At 44.7% G+C, this 20,686-nt stretch overlaps 1 protein-coding gene across 1 annotated transcript in view; it reads left to right on the top strand.

The window, feature by feature from the left end:
• The window catches only part of LOC119448918 (MAM and LDL-receptor class A domain-containing protein 2), a 666,053-nt gene that overhangs the window by 99,048 nt on the left and 546,319 nt on the right, over window positions 1–20,686 (top strand). The window contains exons 19-26 of the mRNA XM_049666563.1: window positions 2,339–2,555; window positions 4,172–4,342; window positions 7,151–7,378; window positions 9,323–9,355; window positions 10,771–10,905; window positions 11,999–12,137; window positions 12,695–12,803; window positions 16,755–16,836. Of these exons, the coding sequence (XP_049522520.1) occupies window positions 2,339–2,555; window positions 4,172–4,342; window positions 7,151–7,378; window positions 9,323–9,355; window positions 10,771–10,905; window positions 11,999–12,137; window positions 12,695–12,803; window positions 16,755–16,836 (1,114 nt within the window). The remainder of the gene's footprint in view (window positions 1–2,338; window positions 2,556–4,171; window positions 4,343–7,150; window positions 7,379–9,322; window positions 9,356–10,770; window positions 10,906–11,998; window positions 12,138–12,694; window positions 12,804–16,754; window positions 16,837–20,686) is intronic.

Genomic DNA, 20,686 nt, shown 5'->3' with positions numbered 1-20,686 from the left:
TACGGCAGATAAATACAGCAAAATAATAATAAGCAGAAATAAACTTTATTGAAAGAGCCGGCAGTTATAGTTTTGGTGGCATCTAGGCTAGCCGGATGGCCCAGAGCTGGACTTCCAGCTCCGAACTTTTCAGGGCCTCCTGCCAGCGGCGGCGACGCCGACGGAGAAGGTCCCCGGCGGCCCCTGTCGCCGGGTTGACGGCGGGAATGAACGAGTTCGAGGCTATAATAAGGAAAAAAATTGTTCTGTGCGACTCTCACGCAGCAAAGTAATACCTTAATAATATCAACTTTAGTTCGCAGAACTCGGCTGTAGGTTATGAGACTCTTAAAGAGCTTACAGAAGCAGTTAAAGAAGTTCCAAAAATAATGTTCCAGTCGATGCCTGCCCACTGCAACTTCCCAGGGAATGTAGCAGCTTATGAGGCGGCAAGAAAAGTGCATAAGAATAATTTAACAGGAGTACTTGCTCTGGTACAAGGAGAGTGGCGCCATATTTTGGGCAGGACTTCCGCGCGCAGCTGCAAAGGAACATTGATCAAAATTCGAAATATTTGGTACTATTAATTACCATTGACCCTTTCTTTGACTTTTACATTGCGCGCACATCAAATGACAACAGATCTCTTGAAACATTAGTTTAGCGGTTAAGGCTTCGTACGCCGTTTACAAAATATTTTCCAGATAAAGTTTGTCACACTTACAATCTGCAATGCATTTGTGGCCAAGCGGCAGAAGACATGAATCATCAATTGCTAAAATGCCCTGGAAATAATGCTGAAAGACGTCATTTGGTACGCTCCTTAATGACAATTGGCCACGGGCTCTTAAGGTTTAAACGATCGTAGGCACATGGCCAAAAGATATACTTATAGGACGAGCGATAGTGACTCTTAAAAGATTTCTGTAAGGAAGTGATATTGTTGCAAATTATCAGTGGCAGTTTGTATTCCTTTCTGTGCCCAAATTCATTTTAATTTCTGCAACTGGCTTTGTGTTTTTTACACTAGGTAAATAAGAGGTGACATTACGTTCTAGCGCGTGTGTCATTTGTGACCTCTGTTGTTATTTGTCTCTGGTTTGTGTGAACTGACTTTACGTTCTGATCAATTTTATATCACCTTCATTGTGAGTTGTCTGTTATACTTGTATATGTAATAGATTTATGCTCACGTTTTATCTATATGTTTCGTGTTAACTGTTTCGGTGCATTTACGTCAGGTGATTGTCTAATTTATGTTGCTCTTTTTACCTTTGTTTTTCAGCACCGGCTTGTTAACTTAAATTTACTATGTATTTGTTTTATGTGATAAGGAGTAGTCAGTGCCATCTTAAGGCACCAACATGTTATAAATATCTAGTAATAAATACGGAGACACCATTATTAACAACCTAAGAGTTGAAGACAAAAAATGAAGTTACGGGGCACACCATAAAATATTGTTATGCAAGCTTATGACGAAAAATAAGTGCAAAAGGACGCCACTAAGTGAACGCGCACGCTTCGCACTTGGTTTCTGCAAGAATTGAATTATTTGATGCCTTCTTGTTTGATAATGCGGCTACGGCTGGCGTGCCGTAAAATTTGTGTCGCTAAAGCGATTGTTAGGCAAACATGGGGCAGGTGGGAGATTAATTTGAGAAAAAAATCACGGACTTACATAAACTTTCTCCATAGAAACATAGGCAAGTTTTATTGCAGGCATTATTAGTTTACTGATTTCAACTGTTATGGCCCTCCCTCCACTCCAGAAGTTATCTGCCGGCTTGCATGGTTACTGACAAAACTTATCCGATGGCTACGCATCGCTTGCAGACAACGGTTACCGCCAACTACCATTTGTTGGGAGGTGTAAAAAACTGGTGACTTCGCCACTTAATGGACATACCCGAAATAATAGCAAGACATTTACTTATTGATCAACACGCCCGTAACGTAGCTTGAGGAAGGTGGAATGGAGTTACGGATGCATAGGCATTGCGTTTATGACAACGTTAAATGAATGACATTGGTAACTTTTTCAACATCTCTAAACTGAAAGGAAAACAAAGAAGCCACTGATGCTTGTACAAGAGAGACTTCAGAGGAAGAAGAAATGGCATTAACGTAACAGAGGGTTTGATGTTATGAAAACAGTTTTTAAATCAATGAAATCAAGGCGCTGACATGCAAGATGAATTGTGGGCTTGCGTTAGGTTCCCTTTACTAGATTCTTAAACTTCACTATACTGTACAAAATAGCAATGGGCGGCACCTGTGCTACAGGAATATTTCAATGGTGATGCACATTGTTCTTATATTAGCATTTTCGCCCTCCTTCCTCACTCGTATTTTCAAGGTGGTATTCCGCGCGAAGTCTGGGGCCGACACGTCTCAGGTTGTCAGCTTGGACAACGTCGTCCTGCGACCGGAGCCCTGTGTCCATCCAGTCGAGTGCAACTTCAATGACGGCCTTTGTGGCTACGTGAACCTATTCCAGGGAAACTTCCGCTGGCTCGTAGGAACGGGTCGGTATGAGCAGCGTCAATTACAGCCACCTGTACCTCGTGCAAAGGGTACGTGCAATTTTGTTTATGCTCAGTCACTACAAATGTCCTGCGGTGAAGCCGTTGTCACTTTATCTGCTTCGAAGGTTAGCAACAGCATCAGCGTTACTTAAAGGTACGCTAAAACGATAAACGATTTCACCCGTAAGAGCAAGTTGGTCTTCAATATTGGAAAACCGACACTCTTACGGCAAGGGCAGGCTTGGTAAGGCAGCGGCGGCATAACGTAAAACCATTCCATTTTGAATTTATTCCAAACTTCTTAGGTCAACTTTATGTGACCGCCGACGAAAGCATCCGACGGTGTACGCATAGCCTTGTTTGAACAGCCGAATCAAATGCTCTCCTATTTTATAGGTTGTCACTTTTGGTAGCGTTGAGAGCATTGCCTATCTTGACACTTTCTCTTATAAAGCTAGCAGACAAGAAGCGAGAAGCACGTGCAAGGGGAGAGGGTTTTGGTGGGTCCTAGCTATAGCGCAGTGAAAGTAGATAACCGGATGAGGATAGCCCAGCAGGCGCCTGCGATTGGTCTGCTTCCCCCGCTTAGCTTGGAGGGGCAAGACGAAAATCGTGCAGATGTAAAAGGGAAGGTAGAAAGCACAGCTAAAACGTATGCCCAACGCAGAAGAGTTGGCAGAGCGATGTCGTATACTTTGCCGCAAGGGCTCGACAACGTTATACTGCCACCGAATTTTCTTTTTATTATTCACAGAGAAAATCATTCTCGCCGGCAGCTTAAAAAATTGGGTGGCAGTATAAGGGTGTCGTGCCTTGTCGTTACTGTTTATTTGAGTTGTAAACTATCATATATCTTGTACAGGAGGTCCCGATACAGTCTCACTATGGGACCTCCTTCTGTACACTAAATACCTGTGGCGTGACCGAACATAAATTAATAAATTCTGATGCTGAGAGCCCCCCAACATTCACCTCTATGTTGTGTTAGGTTCCTTAGCAATGTCTCTTACAATTCGTTTACGCCATTAGCGGTATTAGTCGTGGGTGACGCACGAATACAACCCATTTGATACCTGTAGTATAGATAAGTTACCTTAGCAAGCCAGTTATTTTTGTCGCCGAAATAATTTTGACATTCAGCTGCCTAAATGGCAACGCTCAGTGGTCGCTAGCATACAAAGTAGGGCCCAAATTTTGCAAAAAAATGTCATAATTATCGAGCGCAACCAGTAAACTCAGAATGGAAGAAAAGAATTGATACAGCACCACACTCTTTTTCTTTTGTGCTCTGTTTCTTTTTTGCGATCAATAATGATATGTCAAGTATGCGATAACTATAGGCCATCAGCAATACTTTGCAAAGATTTTCTTTCATTGTCATTGCTCTCCTGCCTTAGTTAATCTAATAACATTTTCATTACGACGACTGGACATCACTCGTTGTTACCAATAACTCTACGAATATTTTACGCAAATTTAGCGTACGCGAATATTGTTCGCAAGTAAGTGACGGGTGGTTACATGGATCGGGGTACCTCTACGTTAACCAACAGTGGACGAACAAGGAAAACTCACTGAAGCCTACCTGGTTCGCCCGCTGTTGATCAATATGTGAACTCTTCTTAAGATGTTGGGCTTACCACGGCCACATTACGCACGTGCAGATTCGCCTCCATTCGCCTACCTTGACTTGACCACGGGCAAGTCAGACCCCAAGGATTCACCTGTAAACAGGCTGTCGAGGGCTTCCGATACAGTGGAGCTACTCAGCCCTCTGTTCGACGCTTCAAACGACAACACCCAGCTGTCCGTTCAGTACTACAGGCAAGGGCCGGGTAAGTGACAATATATAGTGCCCGTCGTGCGTGAAAAGCCAAACAATAAACTCGACGTATTCGTGGTTTCACGTGCGCAGGTGTTTTGTGCGTACATAAAAATCTTGCGTGATCCATTTGCGCAGGCGCAGAACCATCTCGCGTCTCACGTATGCACGCTAAATCGAGACACTTCAGTTGCGCGCCTTGTGTATATGCGAAGCACTCTACGGGCGGCTTTCGCGAGAAACTACATTCTAGGCTTAGTAACCCAGAGGGCTGCTAACCCTTTAATGACGAGACATATAAAAATCGAAAACAATGTTTATTTTCTATCTAAATCCACAAAAGCACATAAACAACAAGCATAATCAACAAAAAGAAAAAAAAATGTCTTGCGGAAATTTTCTCAGCAATAGAGAAAGGACTCCTGGCAGGAAACTGGAAGTGGGCTTCACTGCAAGTCACCTCAGGTTTCGTTTTTAATTTGTATGGACAGCTTTCATCATATTGACACGTATACATGTTTATTTTTCACCAGTGGCCGCTTTCCACCGGCTAACAAGTGTTAAACGTTATCGCTCGGCGCAGGACGCGCCTGCATCGGGAGCTTCTCGAACGTTATCGATGCTTCTATCCTTCGTCTGTGGTCACCGACGCTCATGTAATCTGATTGTATGAGCGACGCGAATTGTCTAGAACTTTCTGGAAGACACGCGGGCATGAGGGATTAATCTGGAACCTTCAATGACTCAGGTATAAAAGCCGACGGGTTTCGGCGCTGATCACATTCCGACGATCGCCGACTGTGTTCGCCGCTATTATTGTGCTTCGAGTGTAGCTTGCTGTTGTGGGCTCAGGTTCGCCCAATAAAGAATCAGTTTCGTCATACTCAGTTTTACGACTGTTTTCTTAAGCGTCACTACTACGTGACAATATGACGCTTGCTTCCTGTCATTCAGTATTGGACGAAGACATTTAGCTAGAAACTTCGTACTCAATACTGAAACTCGGCAAGAAAAAAATTTTTTTTGCCGAGGCAACACTCGTCAATACATGGTTAATACTACTGAAAGCAGGGCTAGTTGGTTATTAGCATTATGAAGCACAGATAAATAACTATGCTGGAGAGAGGCTCGAGTTCTTCAGTGCTGTAATCAACCTTCATAAAACCTCAAACGGGCGTCTATTCATAGTCCCCGCAAGAACCCTAAGCCGCCGCGGTGGCTTAGCGGCTGCGGTGTTGCGCTGCTAAGCACGAGTTCGCGGGATCATATCCCGACCTCGGCGGCCGCAATTTCGATGGGGCGAAATACGAAAACGCCCGTGTCCCGTGCATTGGGGGCACGTTAACGATCCCTTGATGGTCAAAATGAATCCGGAGTCCCTCACTATGGTATGCCTGATAATGAAATCGTGGTTTGGGCACGTAAGACCACAGAATTCAATTCAATGCAGGAACCCTGGTAGGAAAAAAAAAGGAAACGCAAGGAATGGTGCTCGGAATTCCGCCGCTCATAACATGCGGCGACAGCAAAGTAAAATAATACATGGCGCTGCGCCGTGCTCCCTCAACGGCTGCAGATGATAGTGCCAACCTTTCCTTTTCTCATAACGAACCACTTAGTAGTAAAAAAAGTAGGAATGCGTAGTTCACGAAACAAAAGCTTCGCCTAGAAACCGGCTTTCCGAAACGAACTTCGTTGCGGTACTTTTCTTGCCTGCCGATAGAGTGCGGGAATGGGCATACGAAAGTAGGGATGCGAAAGCAATAATTGTGTATTATAGGGACCCCTCCGCACGAATTATGACGTACGCGAAATCGTATAAGTGCTCCGGGCAAGCGCCGTTTGAGGTGGTCCTCACCAGGCCACATAGAAAATTTTGGTTACACGCTTGAAGTTGTTGTGTCCTCTAGAGAGCGTTCTACCGCAAGAATTTTAAGGCGGAAGCTTTACTAATCTTGTCGAGCCGAGTTTCGCCGTCGCCAGCAATTTGACCTTAACTTCACTTCACTTGAAATGGAGCTAGGCAGGCCATGCGAAGCATAGGATGGATAACCGGGCAATTCATAGTGGTGGATAAGCGGTGGACCATTAGTGTTACAGAATGGATACCAAGAGATAGGAAGCTGCAGTCGAGGACGGCCGAAAAGCTAGGCGAGGGGATGAATCATGGAAACTTGCAGCCGCAAGTTGGAATCAGCTAGCGCAAGACAGGGGTAATTGGATATCACAGGGAGAGGCGTTCGTCTTGCAGTAGGACATAAATATAGGCTGATGATGAAGATGACCGCAGTTGCGCCGTAGTCTTGGTAACGCATCACGTGAATCGCCGCGCCCAGCTCCACCTCCACCGCCGCCGGCTTGTTGCATGCGCTCTCCGCATCTGGGTCGCCGCCTGACCACGTGACTGGCCGCGCGCCTGGCTAAGAGGAGCGCCACGCTCGCCTATTCAGTGCGAGCTTGGTCACGGATGAGAGCGATGCCAGGCCGTCCTCTCTGAGTGTTGCGCGGGAGCGGGAGGCTTTGAGCCGTCGTCGGTAAGCGGAGTCTGACCATCCTGCGGATATCGCCCGTCGAGCTGGTAAAAGCTGACGCCATTTATCAAATAATAAGTTGTCTTATGCATGGCGGTAGAAGTGTTCTACAAATGACGGACGAAAACAAGTGTATACCTTGTAACTCGCAAATTTGTCGCTGACAAGCGCTCTGTATTGCGCCTGCGTCGACTACCTCTCGTGTACTTTTTAATGAAAGTATTCCTACTTATGCGCCGAGATGTTCGTTCTGGTTCTTGACGCACTCGTTTGCCCTTCACATTGCGCAGATATAACCACGGCCAATCTCTCCGTGTCCTGCTATGGAAAAGCCTCCGAAAAGGCCCAAACCGAGGTGCAGTCCAATCTCGAAATGGCCGAAGTGTCCCAGTGGACAACACTGAACGTGACAGTGAAACGGGGTGCTAGCTGTCAGCTGGCGGTAAAGGTTACTCGGGGCCAAGGCACGAACGGCACCATGGCCATCTCGTCCGTGCAAGTTACACTCTCGGAGACAGGTAAGGCCGGTATCTGGAGAGTGGGAAAGGGGAAGTACCAAATATAATTAGGATTCGACACGTGGACTGCACATATATGCTGACACTCTCGCATTTAAAATGGTTCATCAGGAGCTTGGGAGAAAGAAACAAGACAAACAAGACAAAGAGAAAAAAGACATTCGTTCCTTTGTACGGATATGTGTGCACTCAGAGGCAGTATTTTTATACTGCTGGAAGCAACTGAAAGGGAATTACGACAGATGATAAACAACACAGAGCGCAAAGCGCACGAGCCAAAGGAAGACAATGTTTACTGCGTCCTCTTTTGTTCGAGCTCTTCACTACAATGTCCAGTATTAGGAAACTCGCAAAGAAATCTTCTTATGGATGTGTTTTAATAGGTGTAGTGCCAGCTCGAGGGTTCCTATTGTTAGAGTTCACTGCACATCTAAACTGCCTGGGCTATGTGAAGCGCCGCACCTGAAGAACCAGATTGGGAACTTTCGCGCAATCTAATCTTTCAAAAGAGACATTTTTTATTGCCCAATTGGTAGTTATATAGCCACGGAACTATCCCTGGCGCCATACTGCTTGCAGCTGGCTAAGTTGGCAGCAAGGATTTTGTTGACCTCGCTATTCAAGACGGCTGTAACGATAGCTACAGCTGTCCCCTAAACTATTGTATGGCCTTTTTTGTAGCTGACGCTGCTATGATAGAAAGAAAAAATTGGAATTGATGAAGTGCATTGTTTTCGAAGTGCGTAAATCGGAACAGAGATTGCTTATTCGCAGCCTATGTTTTTGCTCCTTGAAGAACTGTAATGGGCAAATGTGTTTGCCGTCCGAATGTATTTGGTCGAAGACAAATGCATATCGTCAGACGTTTATGGTAACTGTTGTATGCATTCAAGGTGGTCAAGCAATTGCCGTACAAACAAATAAATAATTTAAATAACAAATAGTATGAATACCAGCTTGCTGGCCCTGCGTTATTTCTTGCTTCAGCTTGCCATGCCAATTATTGGAATTTCGTAGATTTCATTCACCCGCTGCAGTCGTGCAGACTTATTCGAGCATGGTTATCACATTATCACCGTCATGTATAAATTAACGTTGTAAGATTCATTACGCAACTGGATGTGAATGTTAACCAATGTGCGTCTTGTTGTCTCGTGGATGTTTTTCGTAACTGCTGACTGTCCAGTTTACTACCCGAGAAGTTCTGTGGCGAAACTCAGCTATGAACGCTTGACTGTATAAAAGGGCAAGATGTGAACCTATAGCTCTTCCTTCTCCTCTTTCAATCCCTTTTCCCCCCTTCTCCAGTGCATAGTAGCCTACCGGGCTCAGTCTGGGTAACCTCCCTGCCTTTCCCTTATGGCTTTTCTCTCTCTACCTTTGTCATGAGACATACAGTGCTTTGCACTTTTTATCACCTCTCATAGGAATATTGTATACATGCATAAATAAAATTGAAAATAAAATTGGAAATAAAATTGAACGATATATTACCGTCTTATTTCAACTGAGATGACTAATTTTTATGAACATTAGGAGTTTCACTACATCTCACTTTATCGGGTTGATGCGAGCGAAGTTGGAAAATGGAAAATTTGCTGTAAATATGTCATGTACAGCCTGCCGCATTTTTAGCTATACCGCGCGAGAACATTATAATATGGACGCACGTCGTCTTGAAGGCAACATTGCATTAGACGACTCTTTCACAGGAGAGTGCTTAGTGCACTTGAGAGTACTTCTGCCAGTCTCACTGGTTATCGCCGCTTAAAGACGCTAAAATGACGCGTGATAAACACTCGAACAATTTAGCTAAAAATGCGGAAGGCTGTACTTTGTCACAGACTTAAGCCAGAATGCGGTAGTTCATGCGCTGTAATTTGCGACATTTAGAAAAAGTCTGACGCTGCGCTGGAACTGACAATTCGGTTTTGTTCATTGCAGCTGTGGAGCCAAGCCAAACATCAGATTCTCCAAGTGAGTAGGCGAACTTTGTACATGCTTGCATTTTTTTCTTTTTTCGGAGGGCTGAATGTTAGGCTTTGTATAAGAATATGCTTGCTTAGCACATGAAGGAATTTGTCATGTATCCTATTGATAATATAAGTAACAATGTATGTATTGATGGTATAGCACGCGTTATTTTTATTCCTATCATGTTCACCAGAGTGTTATTTGAGGTTCTGTACGAAATCGATATTTTCTTTTGAATTTCACTAGAAAAACAAAGTATGGCTTATGGCTTGTTCTTTTAACATTTTTCTACACATCTGCGTACATTTTTAAGAATGTAAACGTCAAGTTTGCAAAAGCATAGTGCTTACTATGCCTAACTCTTGGTCCCGCGAACATTGATGAGCAATTGCAAGGATAACCAAATTCCCAATGTATTCCGGCCGTAATGACTCTTTCGCGGGAAGATATCGAAATTAAGAAAGCCATCGGAATGCATTACAGAATTTTGTACAGTAATTCTATGCGTCGCTGTGATCTAAGCCCAGTAAAAATTTTTATTTGTATAAATACTAAAAGTGTTCAATAAAAAACCAACCAGCTTTCAACCCACCAGAAAAGGCCCATTTTGGTGCATTTTAACAAGTTGCTAGTGGTAAAAGCATGGAAATTATTGGGCGCTTTGCGCTGCAACCCGAACCAAATTATATTGACTTGCACAAACATAGTTTTATCAATGATGATGCCACTTATATATTGTATGATTAGGTGCGTGTGTTATAAGTGCTTCGGAATGTTTCAAAAAGCGTGTTTCAGCGATTACTGTTTGTAAGCCCAGCTGCCAGCCACATGTGATGTTGGACATAATTTACAGCAAAGGCGCAGGGTGAGAAGACTAAGGAGGTTACTAAGGAAATGTTTTGTGGATTCGACCTCAAGTTCTGACAAGTATAAACATCCGCTGAATTTAGTTTTCAATTCGTTCCGCATTTATCTCTCAAGTGCACAGAGTATGCACGCAAAACCAATTCCTTGTAAGAGCCTCTAAGTAACTTGATCTTGCGTCAATTTGTGCATGCCAACAGTAATGAATTTAGCGATACAAGCGCGATCAAAGACAGGGGAGAGCATACATGTGGTTTCTATTTATGGCCTCCCCTCTCGGTGAACGTGTTTGTGGCGCTAAATTCATTACTGTAGCTCAGATACGTACAATGCTGTTTAGTGCGACATAAAATGAAGCACTCCCGCTACAATTATTTATCCAGTTGTGTTTCCTGCGGTTGAATACACAGTACTGAATACTTGCCAAGATACTTGCATGTCAGCTGTGTATTTGAATGGTAGGATGGACCATTTCTCCATGATCCATGACAGGGGGCTGCTGCTCTTTGTAGTGTCGCAGTTTGCCATTGTGATGCAGTATGGTTTACATGCAGCTCGGTGCACCTTCGAAGATGGCACAATGTGCGGCTGGAACCCTGGTGGATTGTCCAGTCAATGGCTGCTCAACGATCCTGCCAAAAAGCTTCCAGAGTTTCCGCGTTCCGACCATACCCTCAAAGCTTATAAAGGTGATTTGGTTGGGTGCATTACATATTGAAATTTTTATGTCATATCAAAAAATTGCCCGCCAATCCACCCTGTGAAGGTGGTTGGAAAGCGAAGTTTTGTACACCACCCTCACGGTGACTGCGGCGCACTTGATATTTCACACACTACAACGTAACTTTAACCACGGCCTTTATTATTATTTACTTCACAACAATGTTCACTACTGCTTTATGATCGGTGTGATATACACTACTAGACTACCCCATAGTGGGGTAGTCTAGAAAATGAACTGAAGCAGTTACTAGGCTGGAAGGGTTTCGAATGACGTCAACCCTCTTTCAAGCAGCTGCATAAGCTTTGCAACAGCTGCAATCTAATCTTACGGACCGCGCCGAGCCTGTTTCCGTTGTTTGCCCGCAGCCCTTATCATCCATCATGTTGGCTCATCACTTTGAAGCTTGTTTTTGTGGTTTTTCTTGCGAAAACGAGTGCTTAATTAGTTGTACGCTGAATGCCTGAATTCAAGTAAGCTATACTGCTATACCTGCAATTGTTAGCGGTTCGTCGGGATCGTTTTTTGATTACAACGACGGACACGACAGAACCCTTGGCTGGTAGAGGTACAAAGCTTCGCTTTAAAATATAAAATTGATGACAACCGCACACTATGAAGGCAGGCTTTGAGTATTATTATGTTATTATTATTATTACTATATTATTTATTGCTGCGATATTCTGCAATGTTCTCTTTTTATCGATGAAGGCGAAATCTAAACGGACCGAAAATTAAGCTATAATGATGCAAACTTCCGAGTGCCTGCAGTGCCCACATGTAGATGCAGCCAGTGCCTAATCATCCGTCTAATTAATTTTTTCTTGCTTCGATCACAAGCTTCATTTTCACAACCTTGAGTAAATCGCTTTAGGATAACAAGCTGTTTTTTATTTTAAATAACATTTTTTAACTGTCTAGTGTCCTTCGTGTTTCAACCATTCAGTTTGAGATTTTAAATTCGAAATTGATGCTCAAGCTGAGCATACCTTTGTTTGTTTTTTGCTATCCTAAATCCAAGTATACGTTTGCCAAGATGATCATTTTATTCTGTTTTGAAGGACGTTTCGTATATGCGAAGCACGACGTGGATTACGACTACGGGACTGCAGTATTCAAAAGTCCTGAATTAGACGTTAACGCAACTCACGGAGCCTGCCTCAGCTTCTGGCTGTTCGCCGTCCATTCAAACCACGTCGGGTAAGTATTCGTGAGAGGCCGAAAAGTTATACGTAGAATTGGAAAGAAACACTAGCTATAAGAACTTAATGAACCTCAGAGCATTGAAGGTTATAATTGCAAAAAATGCTACAGGCGGCACCGGGTAGGTAGAGGGGGCCACAGGGGCTTGGCCACTCTAGAACGTTCGAGCAATTCTAAGGAGCATTTGTATATAAAGTGCGTCATCGAAGGCAGAGTGATCCCACTAGTAGTACCATACGTAGCTTAGGACGGCAACGAGAAACCATAAAGAAACCGGGCTTTGCTTACTTGCCCAAATAAAGCTACAAATTACATAAATCAGCGGAATGAGATAAAGAAAGGTTAGAAGTATTTCTGTGGCATATTAATTTTGTATAGGTACAAATGTATTGGGCATCTAAAAGGAAAGTCCTGTTCGGATGTGAGCCTCAAGAATACAATATCGAGACGCGAAGCGAAATGAAGGGAACGTAAAAAAGCAAGAAAGGAAATAAGGCAGCACAGAACATTCAAGGGAAATTTCATTCACTCAACACGTGAAATTCGCATTGCAGTCTCACGGTGTGGTCAGGGATTGATCGGCTATATGCTGCCAGCGCTCCCTCAAGCCACCAATGGGAACACGTACGGGTGAACTTCAAGAGGGCCGAGGGGAAATTCCAGGTACGTCTTGGAACGTTTATACCACTTGAACGTTAGTAGGCACAAATTCGTAGCATTTGCACATATTTGTAGGGCTGCGGCATATTCTATCGACTTGTCTTGAAAAACGACGTCAACTTGAATCGGTGGTGACTACTAGAATCTCAGTTTCGTCGCTTATGTGGTTCTTCGTCATTCATGATGCGCTGTTCCATCTATGAAGCCAAATCATCCGATTTTGCGCATAGGCCTAAATCTGCACCCCTCTGCAATGAAGTCACATCTTGTTTCGAGCCCGGCACAAAAGCAGCCAGCCGAACGTCGTCTTCCTTCTCCACCGCCAGTCCCCGTGGTCATTCGCGCTCTTTCTGTCCTTTGTTACGAGAGCTCGTGACAATATCAACTTTAGTTCGCAGAACTTAGTTGTAGCTTATGAGACTCTGAAAGAGATTACAGAAGTAGTTAAAGAAGTTCACAAAATAATGTTCCAGTGGATACCTGCTCGGCAATGGCCTGGAGAATGTTGCAGCTCATGAGGCTGTCCGAAAAGCGCACAATAACAATGTAACATGAGGACTTGCTCTGGTAGAAGAAGAGTGGCGCCATATTTTAGGCAGGACTTCCGCCCGTAGTTACAAAGGAACATTGATCAAAATTTAAAATATTTGGTACCATTTACCTTTGACCCTTGCCTTGAAATTTACATTCCGCGCACATAAAATACCAGGAATCTAAGCGGACCGAAAATTAATCTATAATGATGCAAACTTCATAGTGCCTGCAGAGGCCCACATGTAGATGCAGTCGGTACTTAAGCATCCGTCCAATGAAAATTTTCTTGCTTCGATCACAAGCTTCATTTTCACAACCTTAAGTAAATTGCTTTAGGATCCACATGTTGTATAAGGTGGATGCTTTTAAACGTACGGGGGAGAGGACGGGAGGGGGAGGGGGAGGAAGGTTGAAGTGACGTTTTGCAGCAAAACATAGTAACCCCTGGTGCTACAGAAACATTGAAAAAAAAAAAAAAACAAGGGCAGCTTGCGCATGTGGTGTAAGGCAGGAGTAAACAGCGGAAGGTGGTGATCGACCTAGCTTCTTCCGGGTTTTACTAGGCTTGGCTGAGTTTTGCTAGGAAATGCTAAGTGCTGCTTGGCACAGTATTCCGAATCGGCTCGCCACTGACGCGCAGATTTCCGCTTGGCCGCGCGACGCTCTTCAATATGAGTGGCTTCTTTTTCGGGTGTCCGGATCTTGTTTGGTCATGCCGGATGTCAAGGCTACATGTCCTCGCTACAGATTTAATTAGAGTTCTGCCGCCGTCGCGGCGGCTCCGAGCTTTATCTCCCCGGTCACGTCACGGCCAAACTGCGCCTCCACACTTGCCGGGGCGTGGCTGGTCCAAACCTGCCAAGCCGCAGTCAAAGGCGCCTGCTGCAGTCAAGGACACCGCGCGCGTGCAGCGCGAATGAGGGGTAACGGGGAAACGAGGATGGCGTCGGCAGCAGCTCTGCGCTTTGCCTCGTTGGTGCTGCTACAATTTATTTCTATATCTCTCTCTCGCTATCATTTTCTCTTTCTCTCTCCCGAGCATAGCGCGCGCCGCGCGCATGCTCTCGTTCCCTCTCCTTAACATCCCATGTCAAGGCAACATGTTCACGGTACGGAGAGGATGCGAAGCACTCGCCGCTCCGCGAGGTGGTTGCTAGGCAACTCGGTGATGTTTTTCAGTAATGTTTTTTTTTTTCGGTCGAAGAGCACGGTTTTACGGATAGCTTAAATAGCTTCGTTGTTAAAACAAATAACTGGCCTCTGGCATGTTGTATATACGAGTATGTACGAATCAACCAAGGAGGTTTAAAATTTTTTTTACACCTCCTTGGAATCAGCAGACAGAATGCGCTTCTATTGCGGCTGTTCGCTCTTTTAGCATACAATACAATAGCTATACAATAGAATCGACGGCGAATATCTAAGCCATCTTCGGTTTGCAGATGACATTGTCCTATTCAGCAACAATGGAGACGAATTACAACAAATGATTGAGGACCTTAATCGTGAAAGTGTAAGAATTGGGCTGAAGATGAATATGCAGAAGACAAAGATAAGGTTCAACAGCCTGGCAAGAGAACAAGAATTCAGGATCGCCAGTCAGCCTCTAGAGTCTGTAAAGGAGTACGTTTATCTGGGTCAATTACTCACAGGGGACCCTGAACATGAGAAAGAAATTTACAGAAGAATAAAATTGGGTTGGAGTGCATAGGGCAGGCATTGCCAAATCCTGACTGGGAGCTTACCACTGTCGTTGAAAAGTGTACAATCATTGCATTCTACCGGTGCTAACATATGGGGCAGAAACTTGGAGGTTAACAAAGAAGCTCGAGAACAAGTTAAGGACCGCACAAAGAGCGATGGAACGAAAAATCTTAGGAGTAACGTTAAGAGACAGGAAGAGAGCGGTGTGGATCAGAGAACAAACGGGGATAGACGATATTCTAGTTGACATTAAGCGGAAGAAATGGAGCTGCGCAGGCCATGTAATGCGTAGGATGTATAACTGGTGGACCATTAGGGCTACAGAATGAATACCAAGAGAAGGGAAGCGCAGTCGAGGACGGCAGAAAACCAGGTGGGATGATGAAGTTAGGAAATTCGCAGGCGCAAGTTGGAATATGCTAGCGCAAGACGGGGGTAATTGGATATCGCAGGGAGAGGCCTTCGTCCTGCAGTGGACATTAATATAGGCTGATGATGATGATGATGATGATGATGATGATGATGATGATGATGACAATAGCTATTCTGAAGCAACTCTACCCTTCCAACGAGATAACAAGATGGTTTAGCTCCTTATAGAGACCTGCTTACTGTAACCCCACATTATCATCACCTTCATGTGAACATCGGAGAGAAGACGCTCCGCGTCTGCTGTCGACTTTGTTGCACACATCCAATACTGCACTTAAACTTTTTAAGGAATCTGTGATCGTGGCGTTCCTGTCTAGTCTTTGCCCAATATGTTGAAAAGTGCATCGTAATGGATCAGTACGCAATATTTTCACTCCTTTACTGAAGATGAGAATTATAAATAAAAAACAACGAGAGAACACTGGAAATGCGGGATATTGAAATCGAAGACGATGAACAACATGAGAACACGGTGAAAGCAAGATCCTACGTTTCGACAAGTGGACTTGCTGAAGAAGGCAAGTCCTCTTGTCGAAACGTTGGCTCTTGCTCTCACCTTGTTCTCGTGTTGCTCATCATTAAAAATACGGCATTTGATATCACAGCAATAATATGTGATGTATTTGAAACAATACGAAAATGAGAAATTGAGCTCATTATCTTTACATACCAATCCTCTACGTAAGCTGCGCATATCGTTTCATTGAAATGGATCACAGCGCTGTGCACCGCCACAGCCACATACTATAACTGGTATTTATTGTACTGCCCCCATGAACTGTTAGAATGCTTCCCAAGCCTGATGATCAATGAATGTTGTGTAATTAGGTGCCGAATTATACCATACCGGTTTCAATAAAAACATGGTATAATTATCTATTGAGAAAGAGGAAGTTCTCGCGCAGCTAGGAGAGAAGACGAGGCCCACGCCTAATCAATCCAGTCTAGCTAATTAAAGTGGTCTACCCTGTTCTCGCGGTTGCTGCTGTTTGCACATCGCGACAATAGGCAGCATGATAAATCAATGCACACGCCACCTTTTTTAGAAATCTTCTGTGTTTACCATGTCATTTTTTTGCATAAATGTAATCACGCTTACATAGAAAACTAGTAATTTTCTTTTAATGAATGCTGTCAAGACATGTTGCTTAAATGGTGCTAAATGCTCGTAGTTCTATATTGCGAGGAACTTTAGAGATTATTTGAAGGTGTTGTAGATATCGTGGTTTGGCAATGAGACCATTTTCTATATGGTAATTGCAATTTTTAATGCATCACTTTCAGCTTTGGATTTCGTTCTTTATGAAGCAAGCCCTAGTGGCTCTGGATGATATAGAAGTCACCCCAGGATTTTGTCCGCAAAGAGGTGAGTATGAGTGGTTACTGTACACTGGTCAAAGTATCAGGCAGTGCCCCGACATTGTTGTGCGTTCCATATAAACGATGCAAATTGTACGTACCATTGTTGCGAAAGTTGTGTGAAGCATTTGAACACATAATTGGTATGGATGGGAAGTTTTGCGGGCAATTTATTAAAATCACACTGTGATTGCCTAGTCGCTTGCGGTGTATAGAGGAGGGTCATATGAATAAATTAAAAGACCACATGACCAAACTCGGAAAGGGTGATAACGTAAATACATTATTACGAGCGCTCGTGGTCGTCTATTCTTTTTTGTATTTTTTTAGATGTTGCATTGAAAGTTCGTAATACAAAAGAATTTAGAATTTTCTACTAAAATTACTAGAGAGTCCTCCAGCATTTGGACCGTTCAGCTACGATGTTAACGGGGGTGAGCAAATGGATTTGTGTGATATTTCTGCTTGTGACTTGAGACATTTCTAGGCTTTGTGCACTTCGCTATATCTGGAGGATTGAGGAAAGAAATGACTTTCGGCTAGAAAATTTAGAGTGTCTGGGGGAAATGTAGTACGAAAGGGAAGCCACGAAGGAGGCGAATGTTCTATAAAGAGCAAAATGTTGCGGCGGAGAAATAAATGGGGTCTATAGCGAATGACATACGTACACCTTCTCGTGGCTTCCTTCCTTCAGCGGGTTCATGATGCAATACAAAAAATAAAGAACGAATCTGCGGCGCCTTTTTATAAGGATATATTGTCACGCGGAGTAGAGGTAGATGAAGCAATATAACTGAAGTATACATGCGCAAGCTACCCTCACCATCGTCGTCTACGTCGCTCTGCGAATCGTCTCTTTCATTTTTGTAAATCTGAGTACACAGTCGGTCCGTAATGCCACACTCTGGAGGTGGTAGCACCGTCGCAGTACGGTGAGCAGCTGTCACATAAACTGACAGTCACTTGACTTATGTATCCTTACGTAATTTGAATGCGAAAGCATTTTGAATTCTCTAAATGATTGATTACGTCGTTGTTACGTGCCGTTCTACATTGTCAGGTGTCGTTCACAACTCTATACCTTAATCCAGCCTGCTCTAATTTGTACAAACTTTAATGCATCCTAATCCACTTTATTACATCGCAATCCATATGGCTGTAATTTCTACCAATCTTAATCTATTTTATTCTTCTGTAATCCGCCTTAATATATTCATTAACCTTCTTTCACTTTACTCCACCTTAGGTGAGCTTACTCAAACTTGTTCCAACTTAAATTAATTTTACTTATTTCACCTTAATTCCTAATAATTCACTAAATAACATTATTTACCCATAATTATTACTAATTAACGTTGCTATACCACTTACTATCTTCTGTATTAGTACTTACGCTTTAGAAGACGCTGATGACATCACACTGACTTTTGGGTAACATTCGTTGCGGACAACGCGGGCTTTTCTGCCTCATGGGACATATAACGCTTTCGCAATAATAATGGTTTTAGTAGCGAAATGTGCGATACAGCATTCGGCAACGAGGAGGTAAAAAAAAAAAAAACATGGGCAGCTTGCACTAGTGGTGCAAGGCTGGAGTAAACAGCGGAGCTGGTGATCGACCTAGCTTCTCCCACGTTTTACTAGGCTTGTCTAAGTTTTGCTAGGAAAGGCTAAGTGCTGCTAGGCACGGTATTCCGAATCGGCTCGCCGCCTACGCGCAGATCCTCACTTGACCGCGCGACGCCCTTCAAGATGAGCGGCTTCTTCTTCGGGTGTGCGGATCTTCTTTGGTTGTCCCCTGTCAAGGCTACAGGGGCGACGCCGGTCGCCACAGCGAACAGACGCGACTCCACATTGCTCCATCTATTTGGCCCTATTTATGCCGCAAATCGACAGGATTTCCACCGAAGTTTGTTTGCAGAGACTTCTTTACATCTGGAGACCCAGTGGGCCAAGTCTGAAGCCAGCCAGGCTGCCCAAACCTTTTCCCCGGCAACGTTGCACCAGAGCCGCCTGGGTTAACCCTGACGAAGAACAGGGAACGCTGCGACGCTCCTGCGAACGCGGCCCCGACGCGCGACGCGTCGATGCAGCGTGGCTCCTAAACTAGTCACAGATGCCGACGGCAGGACCTCCAAGGCCCCGCGCCCACCCAAGAGTAAGCCCAACCCCGAGAATTTTCTGACTGAATCTTTTGGCTACCAGCAGGATATAACTTAGCGTTCGTCCATACACAAGAGCTGCACACTCGTCTGGCCCTATCGGCAGGCCTCACGAATTCTGAAGCAAGCTCGACCACCCTCAGAATACGCAACGAGAAGAACTTGGGCGTGATAGAATGTGCCTATGTAGTCGCAGCCAGGAAGTTGCAGAAACCTGAATCATCCAGCTACGGCACTCAAACGTACCCTTAGAGGATCTATGCCATGGCGCCACCTGACTAATGCAAGGGAATTGTATGCGATATCGAACCCAACACATCATCGGCGGATCTAATGGATGTACTCCGGGCTCCCAACTACAAAATACTGCATGCACGCACGATGGGTGCCACCGTAACAGCCCTCGTCACGTTTCGAGGAGCATCCCACATGAAGTTATCTATAGAGGGGGCATCCTCCGCTGCGTTCCTCACCAACCCCGAGCCCAATTTTGCGCCACCTGCCACAGACTAGATGTCTGCCCCAACAGCAATGCTAACCGTTGCAAGAATTGTGGACACAAAACGACCGACTCGAACGGTGCACACGACTGCAAACCTGGCTGTCCCAACTGCGGAGAGAACCATGCGGCAGATGATCCAGATTGCGAGACCCGTAAGGCAGCAGATTAAGCGGTGCGCCGGCCAGCCTACCTCAAGCGACTAAGACAAAGACAACATGCCAATCCAGAGATCCATGTTCAAGGTGAAACTGCACCTGCACCCACCCACAAAGTCGTCACCGTTCAAGAGGAAAGCCAGAGCCCAGAACGCCACAGGTTCCGCCACAGGAGCCGCAACAGGAGCCGCAACACGAACCCCAGTAGAAGCCGCAGTAGAAGCCGCAGCAGAAACGGCCACACCGTCCAGGAACCCATAGTGCGTAACACCACTACAGCATCTGTGAAGGCCCTCTCTGGAAGCCCCAGTACAACAAGGGAAGCTAAGGTGAGTCAGCCACTCGACACCCCTCCCTCCCAAGGCCCCTCTTGCACCCGTACTGTAAGATCACTCACAAAGCAAGCAACAGTCGACTATCATCGCGCTCTCATGAAAACATGAAAACGAAAGTCGCGCCGCCACACCCTAATTCACAAGAAGCACGAACTTTGTCCAACACAGTGGACGCGCCATCAGACAGGATGGAGGCAACAAGCACAGACAACCCGACAAATTCTACTGCCGACACTGCACTGCCTGCACAAGAGGTTGATGTAGATACACAATCGCCGGCATCAAAACGGGCACGGCGCCAAACTACAACGATTCAGACACTCGAACAGAGCCATGATAGGTGCTAAGATTACAGCAGCCTTAGACGAGTTCATGACGCACATTATCCCAAAGATCGAATCGCTCATCGACACCATTATAACCAGGAAGTTAGATGCTCTACTAATGTCGCAATAAAACCCCCGGCCCGATCAAATCACAACATCGCAGCTTCCGAATCTCACCAATGACGACTATGAATTCCTCCTTCAACAAATGAACAAAGCATGGGATACAGATCAGCTCCCACATGAATGGAAGATGGCTTGGATAGTGTTCATACCGAAACCAGGAATACCCCTAGTGGTTGAAATCTAAGACCAATTTCTCTTACCTGTCGTGTGGGGACACTATTAGGGCGTATAATACTCAATAGGCTCCGTAC

This window comes from Dermacentor silvarum, chromosome 4 (genome assembly GCF_013339745.2).
Source record: "Dermacentor silvarum isolate Dsil-2018 chromosome 4, BIME_Dsil_1.4, whole genome shotgun sequence".
Classification (NCBI taxonomy): Eukaryota; Metazoa; Arthropoda; class Arachnida; order Ixodida; family Ixodidae; genus Dermacentor; species Dermacentor silvarum.
This window is presented reverse-complemented; position numbering and strand designations above follow the sequence as displayed.